The sequence below is a fragment of the Mauremys reevesii genome, linkage group 2, assembly GCF_016161935.1.
Source record: "Mauremys reevesii isolate NIE-2019 linkage group 2, ASM1616193v1, whole genome shotgun sequence".
NCBI lineage: Eukaryota > Metazoa > Chordata > Testudines > Geoemydidae > Mauremys > Mauremys reevesii.
Window position 1 is genome coordinate 240,070,375 of NC_052624.1, and position 16,694 is coordinate 240,087,068.

General features: G+C 39.6%; 1 protein-coding gene across 3 annotated transcripts; it reads right to left on the reverse strand.

Annotated features, from left to right (window-relative positions):
• Window positions 1-1,151: 1,151 nt before the first annotated feature.
• Window positions 1,152-13,509, reverse strand: LOC120398791 (carbonic anhydrase 1-like). 3 transcript variants are annotated; one of them, XM_039526441.1, is made up of 8 exons: window positions 13,302-13,509; window positions 12,852-13,049; window positions 11,606-11,724; window positions 9,691-9,786; window positions 8,225-8,287; window positions 7,195-7,350; window positions 6,182-6,265; window positions 1,152-1,675 (listed from the first exon to the last, which is right to left on the reverse strand). In XM_039526441.1, the coding sequence occupies exons 1-7, from the start codon at window positions 13,336-13,338 to the stop codon at window positions 6,188-6,190; spliced, it is 747 nt and encodes a 248-aa protein (XP_039382375.1). In that variant the 5' UTR covers window positions 13,339-13,509; the 3' UTR covers window positions 1,152-1,675; window positions 6,182-6,187. The 3 variants fall into 3 exon arrangements, with proteins under 3 accessions (XP_039382375.1, XP_039382374.1, XP_039382373.1); XM_039526440.1 differs by having other exon boundaries at window positions 1,152-1,678; XM_039526439.1 differs by lacking the exon at window positions 1,152-1,675 and adding an exon at window positions 1,737-2,663 and having other exon boundaries at window positions 13,302-13,508.
• Window positions 13,510-16,694: the final 3,185 nt, after the last annotated feature.

A 16,694-nucleotide genomic window follows, 5' to 3' on the forward strand; every position in this document is an offset into this window, starting at 1 on the left:
TTAATGTGAAAAAATAATAAATACAGGGGGTTAGAATACTGGTCTTGTAACCTGGGGTTGTGAGTTCAAACCTCACTGGTTTTGATTTAACCATTGGAAAAAAACTACCAAGGGAAGTGGTGGAATCTCCATCTGTTAAAGTCTTCAGATCAAGACTGGTGCCTTTCAGGAAGATATCCTTAGTCAAACACTAGTTACTGGGCTCAGTACAAGAATATCTGGATGAAATTCTAAGTCCTATGTTATACAGGAGATCAGACAAGATGATCTAATGGTCTCTTCTGGTTTAAAAATCTAGGAATAATAATAATTAGCCCTGCCTCATGATTTTTGCTTCACATCAAAATGCCGACTGTATCCTGCATCCAAGATGTCTAACCTCAGAAATCACATAATTTTATTAAATTTAATTTGATCCAAACAGGGGTGCTGAGTAAAAATATGCATTTTATGAATTATTATTACTTGTATCACATTAACATTAACATGGACACAGTGTGTGAGGCACAGTACAGATGTATTAGAAGAAACAGTCTTTGGATTGTAAGATCTTTGGGGCAAAAAGACAGACAAAGAGATTATGTCAGGAAAAGGGTGCAACATACGAGCAAAATGGTGAAGGGGATGACTGGCATATGTCTTGATCGTTTTCATGTCTTTTAATACAGGGGATGGATCACTGAGTGATTATCTATCTGTTCACCTCTGGGGCACCTGGCATTGGCCACTGTTGGAAAACAGGCTGTTGGGCTAGATGGACCTTTGGTCTGACCCAGTATGGCCTATTCTTATGTAATAATACATGTTGTTTATGTGTACTCTCCCCAACCACCTCTTTACCTCATCTTGATTAGCTAATACTGTGTAGACATCACAGTAGAAGTAAATCTCATGTTGGGATTCAAATAAGGAGAAGTTGAATAATGATACCTACCTTGTAATCCATGCTTAATGTGTTTTAACTCTCCTTCAAGTATCAGCAGCCTTGGGGTTGTATATTATATGTTTGTAAAATATACACCTCTACCCTGATTATAACACTGTCCTCGGGAGCCAAAAAATCTTACCGTGTTATAGGTGAAACCGTGTTATATCGAACTTGCTTTGATCCGCCGGAGTGCGCAGCTCCTCCACCCCCCCGGAGCACTGCTTTACTGCATTATATCCGAATTTGTGTTATATCGGATCGCGTTATATCGGGGTAAAGGTGTATCTTTATACATCTTACTATGTTAATTTTATGTCTCAGAATATGATCCCTGGTTTCTGTACATTGCTTTCTTCCTTTACTGTAAAGATAACAAATTGCTATGTCACTGGTGATTGAGGTATTGAGACAGAGTGGTTTGCCATTTGCCAGGTGGATTACATTATCAAGCTGATTTAGTCTGCTTTACATTTTATGAGACCATGTGCTATAAGAATTTTTCTGTGTCATTTTTGGTTGTCATCACTAGTTCCTTTGGTTTTCATATGTAGTCCCATTTGGTATTTTCCATCAGTTTTCTTTTGGAAGAATTCACCGGAAGAATCTTCTTAGTGTATGCACAGTGTGCCTCAGGCAGCACGTGACCAGGATTCATCACTGAATTTGGTCCACTGGTTGGATCATTAGCTTTCCTGGCTCAGGCCAGCGACTGACTGGAGTGTGATGCGAACACTTATTCATGTCCCCCTCCAGAGGAATAAAAACAAGAAAAGACAGGATAATGCGATTTATGTTAGAAATGGGCCTGAACTGAACAGTGGCTTGAATTTCTCCCCTGCTTATCACCACATATAGACACACACAGGTCCCCAGACTGTAACTGGATCCCTCTGAGTGGACCTTTGCACTTATGTAGAGCATCTGTGACTTCCATGGATCTCTATATTGATGTAAAGGTTCACCCACAGGGATCCAGTTGCAGGATCAGAGCCAAACTTTAGGATCTGGATCAATATCCAAACTTTACAGCTTGGGCATATCTCTTCCATGAGCCAGAATTACAAGTCCAAATACACCCACATTTTGGGAAAGTTTAAATTGTGATCCAAATCCAGGTCCAAACGCCATGGCTCTGATCCACATTGAGTTTCTAAGAAGGTAGTCATGTTTATTTCAGGAAAATGGATGGGAATTAGGGTTATTTACTGGAATGTTGGATTTCTAAAATGTACACCCAGCACAATCCCTGTGTGCATTTATAAAATATAATAAACACCACAAAGTTGTTTTATGATCATGAGTACAATCCCTTCCCAAAAGGATCACGTAGGTAATACAGTTAATATAATGGCCGTTCCAGTCTGATTTATTCTGTTAAACAAGCAGATTTATTTTGGGAGAACTGAAGAGGGGTAAACTAAAATGACCTTTGACTGGCAAAAAAAAAAAAGTAGAAATGGAGGGCAGTATGTATTATAGTGTTTGACATGCAGGTTGAGAACAGAGCTAGCAGTGCTTTCTTTTTCTCAGAAGACGTATAATTCATATCACAGAAGAAAGCTTAGAGGAAGAGCCTTTCTGATCTTAAGGCCAAGTGAACACTGTTCTTGGAGGTCAGGTCTAGCTAGGGTGATGTTGAAGTTGTTGGTGAATGACTTAGTAACCAAACAGCAGAGCTACTGCCTTAGTTCAGACAGAAGCAGTCAATGGAAGATCTCTTACTGCAGCACCCATGCTGAAAATAAAATAAGACATTTACCTTCATCTCTGATCTATGTGCAGTTCACAGCTGTTTATTGAATTAAATAGTTATTTCTCTGAGGCAGTGACACATAGTGTGGTTTTTTCAGTAACACTCACTAAGCCACTTTGTTGTTATTTATTCAGGTTTGTAGCCAGAAACCTAAGATCCATAATCTCTTTGTTTCATTTACAGCAGTTAGTGAAAAGTTAGTAGGATTTGGTGCTGCTAATGAAGGTCATAGAACAATCTGACTGCATGCCAGTTATTCATGTGTTTCTTGCAGGACAAAAACATGAAGAATGTTGCTGATGAGTATAAACATCTATATCTCAAGAAGATTATTGATTTTAGATATGTTTTCTGTATCAGGCAACTGATATTATTAGGTTTAGTGGAAAAGGGATTGTTATGGGGAGGCAGACATGCTTTTTGTTTTATGACTGTTGGAAAAGGGCAGTTCTTATCTCCTAAGGTCTAAGTTGAAGGGTAACATTTTTGAAGCTAGGTGCCTATCCACAGGCAGTGATCCTTGTTGTTTTGAGCAGCAAGGTGAGCTCCATGTTTCACTAGATTTAAGTTAAGAAGCTAAGGGCTGAAAAGACTTTCTAGCCAGGAATGTGGAGCTGCTGTTGGATGGAATAACAAAGTGCCCTGGCATGGTTATTGCATTCCAGGAATTGAGATGGGAATCCTGCCTCCTGCCAGACAAGCTCTAAAATCTTAGGAGCAGTATTGAAGTAGTGCTTAGAACCCCATCATAGACCTGGACCTCACTCTACCAGCCATTGGTATCAGATTGTCCAGTGGTTAAGATACACACTTGCTAACCAAATGAGAACAGATGGACGAAGGACTGTGGACAGTTTGCTAACTTCATCATTTTGTCCAATGTATACTCCTGGATGAATTCTGCATTACTGTGCATATGCAGAATTCATGTCCCCTGCAGATTTCTTTGTTTCCCCGCAAAAAATGACTTTCTGATGGGGAAGCAAAGGGGTGGCAAAAGCAACCACATACCCCTCCCCAGCAGCACAGGAACATCGTTTTGGGCACCTGGAGCAGCCGATGGAGAGGTAATTCACTTGGGTGGGGGGCAGGGCTGGGGACACCCTGGCTGGTGGCTCCTACCCTACACGGGGCTCAGCTGCTAGTCCTGGCTAGGCTGGAGGAGGGAGGACATAACTTCCTCTTCTCCTGCAAGGAGGGGCTGGGTCAGATTCATCCTTAGAAACCTTCCCCAGCTGCAGGAAACTCTGCACCCCCAGGCCTCCACTGAGCCGCCCGCTAGTCCCACATAGAACCCTCTCACCCCACACTTGGATCCTGCCAGTCCACACCTGGTGTGCCTGGTGCAGTGGGGCTAGGGTTGCCAACCCTCCCAGTTTCACCAGGAGTCTCCTGGATCGGGCTCTATATCTGGCTACAGCAGCCTCCAAATCTGGGAGATTTCAAACCGCTAAAAGTCTGGCAGTGCTGCAGGGCTAAGGCAGGCTCTCTGCCTGCCCTGGCCCTGTGCTGCTCCCTGCGGCTCTTGTGGGGGCAGGGGGTCTCCATAGACTGCCCTCCCCATTGGCCGGGAACTGCAGCCAATGAGAACTGTGGGGGCTGTGCCTGTGGGCGGGGCAGTGTGCGGAGACCCCTCTGGTCCCCCCACCTAGGAGGTGCTGTCAGAGGAATGTGCTGGTTGCTTTCAGCAGCTGCCCAAGGTAAGCGCCACCTGGCCTGAGCCTGCACCCCTCACCCTTTCCCGCACCCCAAGCCCCAGTCTAGAGCTCGCACCCAAACTCCCTCCCAGAGTCCTCATCCCGCACCCCCTTCTACACTGCAACACCCTGCCCCAGCCTAGAGCCCACACCCCGCAACCAAACTCCCTTCCAGAGCCTACACACCCCACCCCCTGCCCCAGCCCAGAGCCCACTCCCCGCACTCAAATTCCCTCCCAGAGCCCTCACCCCACACTGCCTCCTGCACCCCAACACCCTGCCCCAGCCTAGAGCCTGCACCCCACAACCAAACTCCCTTCCAGAGCCTACACACCCCGAACCCCCTCCTGCATCCAAACTCCCTTGCAGAGCCCACACCCCCTCCCGCACCCCAACCTCTTCCCCAGCCCAGAGCCTGCACCCAGCATCCAAACTCCCTTCCAGAGCCTGCACCCCTCAACCACTCCCACACTCCAGCCTCTGCCCCAGACCCCTCACTCAAACTCCCTCCCAGAACCCCCCCATGCCCGAGCCCAGAGCCGGCTCCCAAACTCCCTGTCAGAGCCCACACCCTGAACCCCCTCCTCCACTCAAACTCCCTCCCAGAGTCCACACCCTTCCCCACCCCTGGCCTGAGCAATGGAGGGAGGGGGGTTGAGTGAGTTGGGGACGTGGCCTTTGAAAAGGGGCAGGGCAGGGGTGTGGCCTTGAGGGCCAGGAGCGGGGCAAGGTTTTCTTTAGTACATATTTGTCTAGATTGGCCATTTATGAATATTATGGCAAGCAAGATTCACAGTTGGTATAAGTTGACAAAACTCCACTGAATTTAATGAAGCTATGCCTATTCACACCAGCTGGATATCTGGCATCTGTTCCTAAGCATCACCCTGTTCCTTCTACAGTCCCATCCTGTCCTGTTTGGGCCTATGTTGCTACCTTTCCTATTGCGGAGCAGTATCTTACTGCCATAGTTTTACTGACTTCACTGGGGCTGTTTGCAGGGTAAAGTACTTGAGTAAAAGTAGCAAAATCTGGTCTTTGTGATGAATTAAGTCTCAACTAGCCTGAGAAGCATGTGACTTAAATCTACACTTAAACTTAGATATTTACAGTGTGAAGGAGAGCTCTTTATCTCACTGACTACCTTTCTGTTTCAGTGTTGTGCTAATAAGACAAGTGAAAGTCAATGAAATAAACAAATGACATATTTTCCCTTGAAAATAGCAATATTTAGCACTTTTACGGTACTGTTCAGTTTCAAAATACTTTTATAATATCAATTAATAAAATTAAGTATCTACCAGGCAAAAAGGACAAATATATTATTTTTTATTGTGCAAACAACTGATAACAGCTAAAGTTAGCATTAACAGAAGTGATTCCTTTGCAAAAATTAACACATATTTACCATAGTTAAATGAAATCTTTGATTAGTTAGCTAAGAATGAACACTGACTTATTTTATTATTTTATTCAAAGGATTTATTTTCCTATTTATCATCACGATATCTAGGTTATTTAATAAATTTAATAAAAATATGAAGATTATTCCAAAAATATTTTAAAATACTTAAGGTAAAAGCCACACATTAAAATGCATTTGCTTTACAATGCACAAGAAACATAGATTCATTTCAGTAAATACATTACAATCAATAGCAATAGCATATGGCAGGATACGAGCATGGTATCTTAACCAGAGATTCACTTTTTAAAATAATTTGTGTGCATTGTTACATGGCCTTTTGTTTAGATATATTGGTTTTGAGAAAATATTTTTACTTCTGACTAATTCATAATTACCTGGAATTAGGTTCTCACTTGTCTGCCCTTCAATGGCTGGGGAAGCCGATGATTGGTCAATGTGAGGCTGCGGAATTGGGCCAGCTAAATGAGGGGAAAAGGGACACAGTGTCCAACTTAAATACCATATATTAAAAAGCAGAAGCAATCTTTCTTAGGCTGGTTCTATAGTTAGTAGTTAGTAGTTCATGCGCTTAATCCAAAATCTCATCATTAAAACAATCCTCGACAAATGGAAATAAAGAGTCTGCTGCTATCAGTGGACTTGTGACAGCATTGAATTGGAGTAACACAGTGATGAATCAGGAGCTATACTTTTAGATGATTATTTGAATGATCTGACCACTTATTGCATTTTATCTCCTTTTGTCACTGGCAAGTACAAAAATCTATTAAATATTCAGTGATGACATTGATGCATCTGTGTAATAAATCAGTTTGATAAAGAATACAACTTTCTGTGAGTTCCCCTACCCCCCCACCCCCGCACCAATGTGTGTGTTAGTTAAAGTTTTAGTTTTAAAATGTTGGTAATTATTAGTTAAAACACAGAAGAGTGCCTTTAAGATCAACTTCCTTGTTTAATTCAAATTTGGTTTACAAAACTGCTTTTTAGCCAAAATGGTTTGTAACAAGCTTTCTATCAAGTGTACACTAAAATGGCCTAGGTGTCAAAATCCCTTACCATTTATTAAGGGATTATTAATAAATGATCCCACAGTGCTTTTTATCTTAAAAGATCCAAAAGCTCTTTACAAAATCATATGTGAAACTTACACAGAAAGGACTTCATTCATACTGACATGCAGCCACTGCTAGAATGATAGGTGGCAACAGTTTAATGGCATAAAATTATTTAAAAAATACCTTATAAGGTTTTTTCTTGTCTTATATGTTGAAAATGAGAAAAATAAAAACAAACATAAAATCAATAAATCATAGTGCACAACAAGATTATATGATTCTCCAGTTTCTCTGTGAAGAAAAGTCTTGGGTTTTTTGTGGTACTATACCTGCTCTGAACTGATAGTAATGGGCTCCTTATAGATAATCCAGGTGACGCTCTCAAAAAGGGGAGGATGAGTCAGAGAGCCAGAATAGGTCCAGTAATCCAAGGATCCAGGAAGTAAAGTTGATGGGTCAAAATTAGTAAATGGAGCTTTTTTACCCTGTGGAAAATGTGTTTCGTTTAATAAGACTGACAGTGAGAGTATACATCAGTCAGATATTGTTTATATAAAAGATGAGAATAAGAGTGGCGATTTTATGCACTGGAATGAAATAGGGTTCATTTTAAAATACAGGTGTTTTCCTATGGGCTCAAACCTGCAAGGTGCTGAACACTGTGATCCTGATCCAGCACTTAAGCACATATTTAAGCATGAATATTCTTGTTGAATTTAACAGGACTGCTTGTATGCTTAAGTGCTTTGCTTGGGACTTGACTGCTGAATTCCTCCCAGGATCAAACCCATAGCCCTTTGTAAATACTGTGTGGGAAAGACATTCTATATCTTAAATACATAACATGAAATTCATAACCTGTTTTACTTGAACATCTGGGCAGCATATATATATATATATGTGATAGGCTGTAGAGATGAGGCAAAACTAAGTCCAGTCAGTAGTTGGATATATGGTGAAAAGTGCTAAAGATAAACTGTAGATGGATGGTTAGATACTTAAAATAAATTAATGGAATTGAGAGCTCTTATCATTTTACAGGAGGCCCTTGGCAGCTTAAGTGCTGAGCATTAAGACTATAAATTATTTGCTTGCACTTTTATAAAGGTCATGTGTGTATATCTACTTCTAGACTCAGAAAGGCAATTTAAGCTGGATGTTCAATATTGCCCCTACATGAGCAGCTTGAACCCTGGATTTCTATAACAAGTATACAGATGGAACTGCTATGCAGTGCAGCTCATCACATTTCAAACTGGCATAAGGTAAGGAGCACAACTGAGAATTTCAAGAGTGAACTCACTAGCTTCGAAATCAATACCCTGCTCTAAAGTACCGTGACCAGGCAGTGATGTTTACCTTAGTCTTTATCGAACCTACTGCCTTCACAATGTCCTGCACATGTTCATTGGGGGGACCAACCTGCAAATATAAACATAGTCAGAAAACTGTTGAATCATAAACATATAACTATTAATTTATATTAACATTGAACCTTCTACTCCAAGGTCTGAATATGGTTTAGAAATATAAATTAGTTTGGCCTCACAACCCCACTATAAATTAGCTAAGATTTAGAGCTAAGCAAATCATTCATAAAATCAGATTGGCACTTTTGTTTGTGTGGAGTAAGTAATACTTTACTCCCCAAGCAGTGCCACTGAAATGAGTGGAGCTACTTGGTAGAATAAGCTACTACTCAACATGAGTAACGGTGTCAGAATCTAGACTGTAATTAATAATTTATCTGACCAGCATAACCTCTTGTTGTTGTGATTACCTCAAATTTATTCTTTCTTTGAAAGTATTCAATACAATGTTTTTGCTAATTTTTTTTTTTTTTTGTGAACTGTTCTTTATTGGGTATTCAGTATTTAAGCTGTGTTAATTGGTTGCGAGTGGCCAGATAAGTCACATGGTATTGCTTCTGCACTTCAGGCATAGATGCCTATGCATGTGAGTTTAATGTTTGTTTTCTGGTAATACTTGCACTTGTGACTTTGAAAGTTATTTTCCATGAAAGTTCACGTCAGTAAAAGTTGATCACACAAGTCTGTGTAGAAAGGAAACACAAAAGGGCAAGAATTTGACCAAAGTAAATCCTGTTAGCTCTACTAAGTAGGATTGTATCCCTTTTCACAGACAAGGAAACTGAGGCAGGGCATAATTAAGAGATTTTTTTTTTTTCAAGGTGACATAAAAAGTCAGTGGTAGAGCTGGGAACAGAACCTTCGTTTTCTGATGGCCCCCTCCTGTATAAGCTGAATACAACTTTGGCTCAGTTATTTTTTTAGATTAACTGTGTGAATTAGTTCAGTTCAATTTGAGCCACACACTTCAATACAAAAATATCTTCCCATGCTGTGGAAGAGAATATTTTGGAAAACAACAACAACATATACTGCAATAATTTAGGTGTGTCTTGTGTAACTTTACAATAAAAAATATTGCCAGATATTTATAACTAAAGTAAAACAATAGTAATTAATTGGGAGTAGGCCAAACATTCCAACATGTAAAACCAGAGACAATCCATTCAAAAATTCAGCAATATAAAATTGTTTTGTATCCTACAGAGATAGCATGATAAAAATAGTTTAATAATGACTTGCCATTTCACTATTTGAGGTTGAAAAAATAATCAGACTACTGAAATCTAAGACAAGTCAACAGAGATGGGCATCTCTAAATACAGATAATATTGCTTTGTCTAGTCTCCTTTACTGAATGGATTCTGGTTTGTGGATAGGATAATAAATAAAACCGTTTTTAAAAGGGGAAACAAAAGAGGTAAAAAGGGGGTTTCACTATGTTGTGTAACTGACCTTCAGAAAAACAGCAATGATTGACAAACCATCAGGCTTATCTGAAGCCTCAGCAAAACTTGAATATTTGTCTGAATTCCAGTGAACCAGGTGAAGCTAAAAAGCAATTGACAGAGAAACAGTTACTAAAGCCAACAACATTAGAGACAAACCAAAGCTACATTCTTAGGGCTTGATCCTGCAATTGGCAGTGTGCACATGAACTAGTGCGCCATCATGGAGCGCCACCGACTTCACTTTGCAGTTTGTTCATGTGCTTTTAACTAAAGGTTTGGGACCTTATATTGTAGACTGCAGAGCTACAGGCTTTTCCTGTAAAATATAGGGGTATGTAAATATATATTTTTTATTATTGGAAATACTACTTTCTGGGATGCAACCCTTAGTCATACAGGAGGTTCTTACTCAGAGGAGTATGCTATTGATTGCAGTAGAGCTAGTGGTGTGATTAACAGTTACAGGCCTTATGCCTGTGAGATGAACAGACATATCTAGAGGACAGTACATACTAGAAGTAGCTATGTTAGTGGCTTTTCCTTTACATATCGGCTGTAAAAGGGCATGGTATCTTTTGTTCAACACTAATGTCTTTGCCTAATATATCTTACACATGATGCAATATATTTAGAAATCTGGAAGTCCTGGAAATCATATGCTGAGGTTCTTAATTCACCTGAAATTATTTTAGAAATTATTAATATTTAGAAACATTAGAAGTTCCTCAAGTTAGCAACTATGTAGTTTTATTGGTATAGCATTTTCCATCAATAGATCACCAAAAGTGGTACAGCTTATTAAAATGGCAATGGAAAATCACTAAAAGCAGGGACACATTGCAGAAATTATCATGCAATGCACACAGTTTTTAACAACGGTGGTTTAAAGAAGTAAAAACAGGAAAGATTTTCCCAGCTATGTTTTTTAAGCTAAACTGGAGTCTTTTTTTCAACTGCAACAGCTTTATTTTTTAAAACTCTTTTAAATGGCTGATGCAAACTGCTCTGTAATACATATTTTTATTTAAGTGTTGTTGTTCAAACGCAGCCCAAGTTCACTATCTAATTATAGCAGGAAGCAGTTCTAAAGGGAGGCCCCTTTCATATCTTGGCTGCATAAATTAGATAGCTCTAGCATGATCAACGGTGGAAAATTTCCTAGCAGGAAGAGCCTGTTGGTTGTGAGAGGCACTGCCTAAATTACAGACAAATACGCCAGTCCATCTCATTAGATTCACATGCAATAATGGTCTAAAATCTAAAGATTAGCCAAAGATAACATTGACTAAATTGTTCTTGGTATGTTGATAATGAAAAGCAAACAAAAGCAGTCAGCTCAGGAGTGGCTTTCATTTCTTGAAAAGTGGGTCTCAGTTAACAACCTTTCCTGCCATTATTTTCTTCCAGCTTTGCCCTCTCATTGCTGTTCTCCTTAAGAAGCAACAGAAAGCTACATTCCAGCAACAAGCATTAGGCTTGATGCTACAAGGTGCTGAGCCCCTTCAACTTCCACTGTCTTCAGTGGTGGCTAGGGGTGATCAGGCCAGAGTCTGATTCTATAAAGGGTTACACATATGAGTACTTAGCTCCATTAATGCCAATAGGACTACTCACAAGAGTGCACACACATGTGTTTGAAGCATTGGGCCCTCTTTTGGTGCTTAAATATGGATCTAGGTGGAGGTAATTCAGGCAACCAAGTTTGAAAATGTTGGCTTCAGGTCTTAACTTTCTCCTGCAAAATCCCCTTTGCACATGCAGAGCAGGTTGTTCCTTGTGCAAACAGATGTAACTACCCAAGCAGTAAACACAGATACAGATGTTGCATGAGAATTTACATGTGCATATCCATTTTTTAGGGTGATATTTATGACTCAAGCTTTGAAAATGGGACCTTTTACTTTTGTTTCATTGACTACCTCTGAGGCATATTTTTCTCCGTCCACAGTGTGCTCAGAACCATGATCGTCAGTCTGGCCCCAGTGAAAGTGAAACTGATGCAGCCTATAATTTCCAGTCAGAGGTCCACCGGTCACCACTGCACAGAAATGAAATAACTTATTAAAATCAAGTTTGGAGACCAGCACAGGCATCATAACATCCCCAAACTTCCCTACCTACATGTAGACAATTAAAATATTAGATCTATTATTAGTCTATTTTAACATGTAATTTTCATTTGTAAATTAAAAAAATAAGATTGTGCATAGATTAATATAAACTCTTAGAAATAAAAATCTTGATATGTACATATTATGTCTTAGTTACAGTAAATCAGCATGTCTGTCAAATTCAGCCCTAAAATTTATGTCTACTCAACATGAACAGAGACTATTAATTACTTAAACGAGGAAACAAAAGACAGGGAAACATACAGTAGCAGCAGTTTATTAGATACAGGATTAGGATTCCAAGAGTGACAGATGGAAACTATCTGTTAGATCCCTGAGTTCATTCCCTTCCTGGGGTAGAAGAGAATCCACTACTAGAGTTCACTATACTAGATCTTAAAATTGCCTTTCTGTGCAAGAAGAAAAACAAGTAATATGTACAAGATATTCTGAGTGTATTATATTAGTTTTCCCATAATATTTTACAGCTAAGCTTAGATGTTCTTGTTAGTGATGTTGTAGGTCACCATCAATGATACACAAATTTCTGACATTGAAAGGTGTATTCACTCCTACTGGCAGATAGGGTCTGCATTTGCTTAACCATCACGCTAAGAATTACTTGTCTGAAGAGTCATTTAGGGGATGGTAGTAGTATTTGCGAATCAGAACAAGCAAACAGTGCCTCACCCTCCCTTTTTAAAGCAAAGCTAAATCCGTAACTAATATTTGAGTAGAGAATTGTTGGTAGGAAACCCACAAGAAAACAGTCATGATTGTGGATATTTTACTACCTGGAAATGTCCAGTAAATATGGCCAATTTTAAATTTGCTTGTAACAATGGAACACTTGCCAACAAATCCTAATTTTAAAAGGATGTATTTCAGATCTTGCATGGAGTGTAAAGTTATATCATCACATGATATAGCATGCTAAATCAGTGAGCACATTTGAATTGGTATTTATGCTGAAAGTCCATTTGCCTTTTGTTTCTAGTCAAGGGTCAGGAAAAAAAGAATGTTTAAAATCAAACAAAAATCTCTGCTCACTAACCTGATCGGTTATCCTTGTCCTCAAAGTTCACATGGAAGGAGTGTCCAACATTGACAATCTCTTTGCAGGTGCTCAAATTCCAGGTGATCTTGAGATGCTCCAGAGATGGATCTTTTTTGACTTCCTTGGTTTTAATGTTAATAGGGGACTGATGGTTTCCATTGGCAATAGGGTATAATTTGTGCCACTCGTCGGGTCCTAGACAGACATAAATTTATGTCTCATTTTATTCTTAATTGCTACTTTAGGTTTTATATTTTAATATTGAATTGTGGTGTTTTCTTCTTGTATAGCTATAAAATAATATATTAGACCTCTTTAAATTAGCAAGAAATATATCATTCTATATGGTTTAATCACTGATTTATGTCACCTTTTATCAAAAAAAGAAAAGAAAGATCCCATCCTGGTCAGTTAAATTAGTTTGCTGCTAAGGCAAGTTATTCTTACCATTGTTGCCTTGATAACTCCAGTTCAGACTTGTCATGTTCTTCTAACTGCAGGATCTTGTCTTCAAAAAGAAATTGGTGATGCCCGTAGTAGCTAATTCTGGGATGAAGTCTGCACTTTACTTCACCACCGAATTTCTGCCTTACACTAGGGAGTTTATATACATCATCAAGTAAGAGATTTCGTAATACTTTATAATCAGATTTTAGTGAGTCACCTGATCGCATGACACGAGAAATGGTTAAAAGAGAGAGAGAGAAAGAGAAGGTTGGAAGAAAAAGAAAAGAGGTTTTCAGTCTATTTACCCTTACCATTTTGATTCAGTGAATATGTTAAGTTTATGTACTGTAAGAGTCAGATAAGATTTTAAAAGCCAGGCCTTTTTATTTGTAAAAATGTTGGCAAAAGGTGTCTGCCACATTAAACCTCCCCAGCCAAACTCTGCCTTTGAATTCAGTAGGAGCAGCGGGGTGCTGCTCACTTTTGTAAATCCAGGCCACTTTTCAGGTGCCTAAATATGGATTAGGAACCCAACTTCAGGCATTCAGTTTTAAAAGGTTGGTCTTGGTACTTTTGGGTTATGTAAAATAAATAATACAAGCAGTTCTAATATTTTGATGTGTTAATTATAATGTTAAATACTGGCTTAATATTATTCACAACAATATTCTTCTTAATAATTATTCAGGTCCAGAGGTATCCTTCCCTAGAGCCACTTTTGCAGGGATTTTCTGAAAGAAAATCTGTGCCATAAATGTTTTTTAATAACAACCGAGATATTTCTCTGAAGCTTTAATCTAGTCATTATGGTCACAATTCAGCATCATATCCCTATTCAGGACAGCACTTAATCAAATGTTGGCTTGAATCAGGATGGATTTTAAGTGCTTTCCTGAATAGGGGCCTATAGTGTCAACCCACCATTTATCAAGTGGTTTCAGATCCAATAAGAGTGACACTCTTTTTTCAATAATTAAATATTTGGGCCTGATCCTGCTTTCCTTACTCAGGCTAAAGCAGTTGAATTTTGCTGAATAAAATTTGCAGGATCTGGCTCTTAAATGCTTAGCAGTAGAATTTCATGTATTAAAAACTTGAATTTCGTAATACCACAATATAATTAAATAGTTGTGCAGTTTTTTTGCCAGCTTTTATTAAGCATAGAAAATCAAGGTAACTATTTCTACATAAAATAAGGTTCAACATAACATATTTAAGCATTGCCCCGTCATCCTGAGTTGCAAAAATATGAACCTGTTTACATTTTTCTGTTACTGCTGCAAACCGTTCTTGGTAGTAAACTGCTGATATCAGAATCATGCAGATGTCCACAGCTGAGGTCAGGCACATAAGATACTGCTGTGTTATTTTCATTTCATAGCCTGCAGAACTTGTCACATTGATTCCAAGATTGACTATGTTGTATATTCTAATGTGAAAATCAATATACTTTGAGAATAATGGAAGAAATGAAAAAAAATCAGTTGCACGATAGCCATAGCATATGATCTTGAAAACTGTATACCACAGTCAGTCAGATTCAGGGGGCAATGACTTCCATTTCACACTCACTCTTCCTCTGTTGCCTATCACCTGTATGCCAATGAGAATTAGGTATATAGAGAGCTCTGTAGAATCATAGAAGATTAGGGTTGGAAGAGACCTCAGGAGGTCATCTAGACCAACCTCCGGCTCAAAGTAGGACCAACTCCAGGGCTTTGTCAAGCCAGACCTTAAAAACCTCTGAAAATGGAGATTCCACCATTTCCCTAGGCAGGGCCATCCCTAGGGGGATGCGGGGCCCGGGGCGGAAGTGACGCATTCGTCTCTTCTGGGACCAACCGTGCTGGCCAATCACACTGGCCCATGGGGCCCAGAGCGGTCGCCCCTATTCGCCCTACCCAAGAGACAGCTCTGTAACCCATTCCAGTGCTTCAGCACCCTCCTAGTGAAATAATTTTTCCTAATATCCAACCTAGACCTGCCCCACTGCAACTTGAGACCATTGCTCCTTGTTTTGTCATCTGCCACCACTGAGAACAGCCAAGCTCCATCCTCCTTGGACCCCTCTTCAAGTAGTTGAAGGCTGCTATCAAATCCCCCCTCATTCTTCTCATCTGCAGCCTAAATAAGCCCCGTTCTATCAGCCTCTCCTCATAAGTCATGTGCCCCAGCCACCTAATAATTTTCGTTGCCCTCCACTGGACACTCTACCATTTGTCCACATCCTTTCTGTAGTGTGGAGCCCAAAACTGGACACAGTACTCCAGATGTGGCCTCACCAGTGCTGAATAGAGGGGAATAATCACTTCCCTTGATCTGCTGGCTATGCTCCTACTAATGCAGCCCAATATGCCGTTAGCCTTCTTGGCAACAAGGGCACACTATTGACTCATATCCAGCTTCTTGTCCACTGTAATCCCCAGATTCTTGTCTGCAGAACTGCCATTTAGCCAGTTGGTCCCCAACCTGTAGCAGTGCATATAGCAAAGCCACTGTAACCAAAGGCTGAAAACAAGAGCCTCGCTAATAACCTGCTAGGCCATTGAAAAAGCAGACAACCAATTGTATAGTATTCTCCCGTAGGGAGTTCTGAAACCCATTTTGATCTATCGGTTTCTATGGATGTATCAATGAAATAGTTCCTCTGCTCCAACAGGACATCAGGATAAGAATATAAGATAGTAAGAAATTAAATAATTAAGAACAGAAGAGATTTGGGTGAAATTATTTGTAATTCTTTAATAGATAAAGAAAAAAATTATTAGGAATAAGAGCAAACAGAAACATAAATCTTACCCTAATTGACAGATACAGGGGAAATACAACCTGGAAAAGCATGTTAAGGTATCTTTTACTATATCAGATAATTAACGACAATTTTCTGGCTATGAAAAATATTCTTTCTGTGCGAGGTGAGCATGGCAGAGACTCAGTAAAAAGATCTCCTTAGTGGAGCAGCCAATTTTCAGAGGTATGATCTTTCCGTGTCTCATCTGCCAAACCTTTGAAGTAATCCTAGAACACCCATTTAATGCCATGGGCCATGCATGACTGACAGGACAACTGGTTTGTCTGTTGAAATCCAAAACAACTGGTTCATATTCCCCCAATTGGTTCACGCCCTTTTACACCCTCTCAGTGAACTTCAAAACTTAACTCTAACTCTAGCAGTGTTGTCAACCCTTGAGATTTTATCACGAATCTTGTGATATTTGGTGTTCATATTAACCTCCTCCCAATCACCTAGTTGCTGGGAATTTTTTTTAAAAAGTAAGTTTCTAGCCCTTATGGCTACAGAAAAAACCTTTAAAATTTGAAGCAAGTGCACACTAAAGTCTCAGAAACGAGAAAGCGAACAATCCTCCCCTCCCTTTATTATTTTAAAAGAAA

Bases quoted from the DNA above. Each gene is read 5' to 3' on its own strand.
- LOC120398791 (XM_039526441.1), bottom strand. From the start codon at position 13,338: ATGACAAGTCTGAACTGGAGTTATCAAGGCAACAATG. The intron at 13,050-13,301 runs GTAAGAATAACT...ATGTCTGTCTAG, and splicing joins GAGTTATCAAGGCAACAATG to GACCCGACGAGTGGCACAAA. The intron at 8,288-9,690 runs GTCAGTTACACA...TTATATTTGCAG, and splicing joins TCATTGCTGTTTTTCTGAAG to GTTGGTCCCCCCAATGAACA.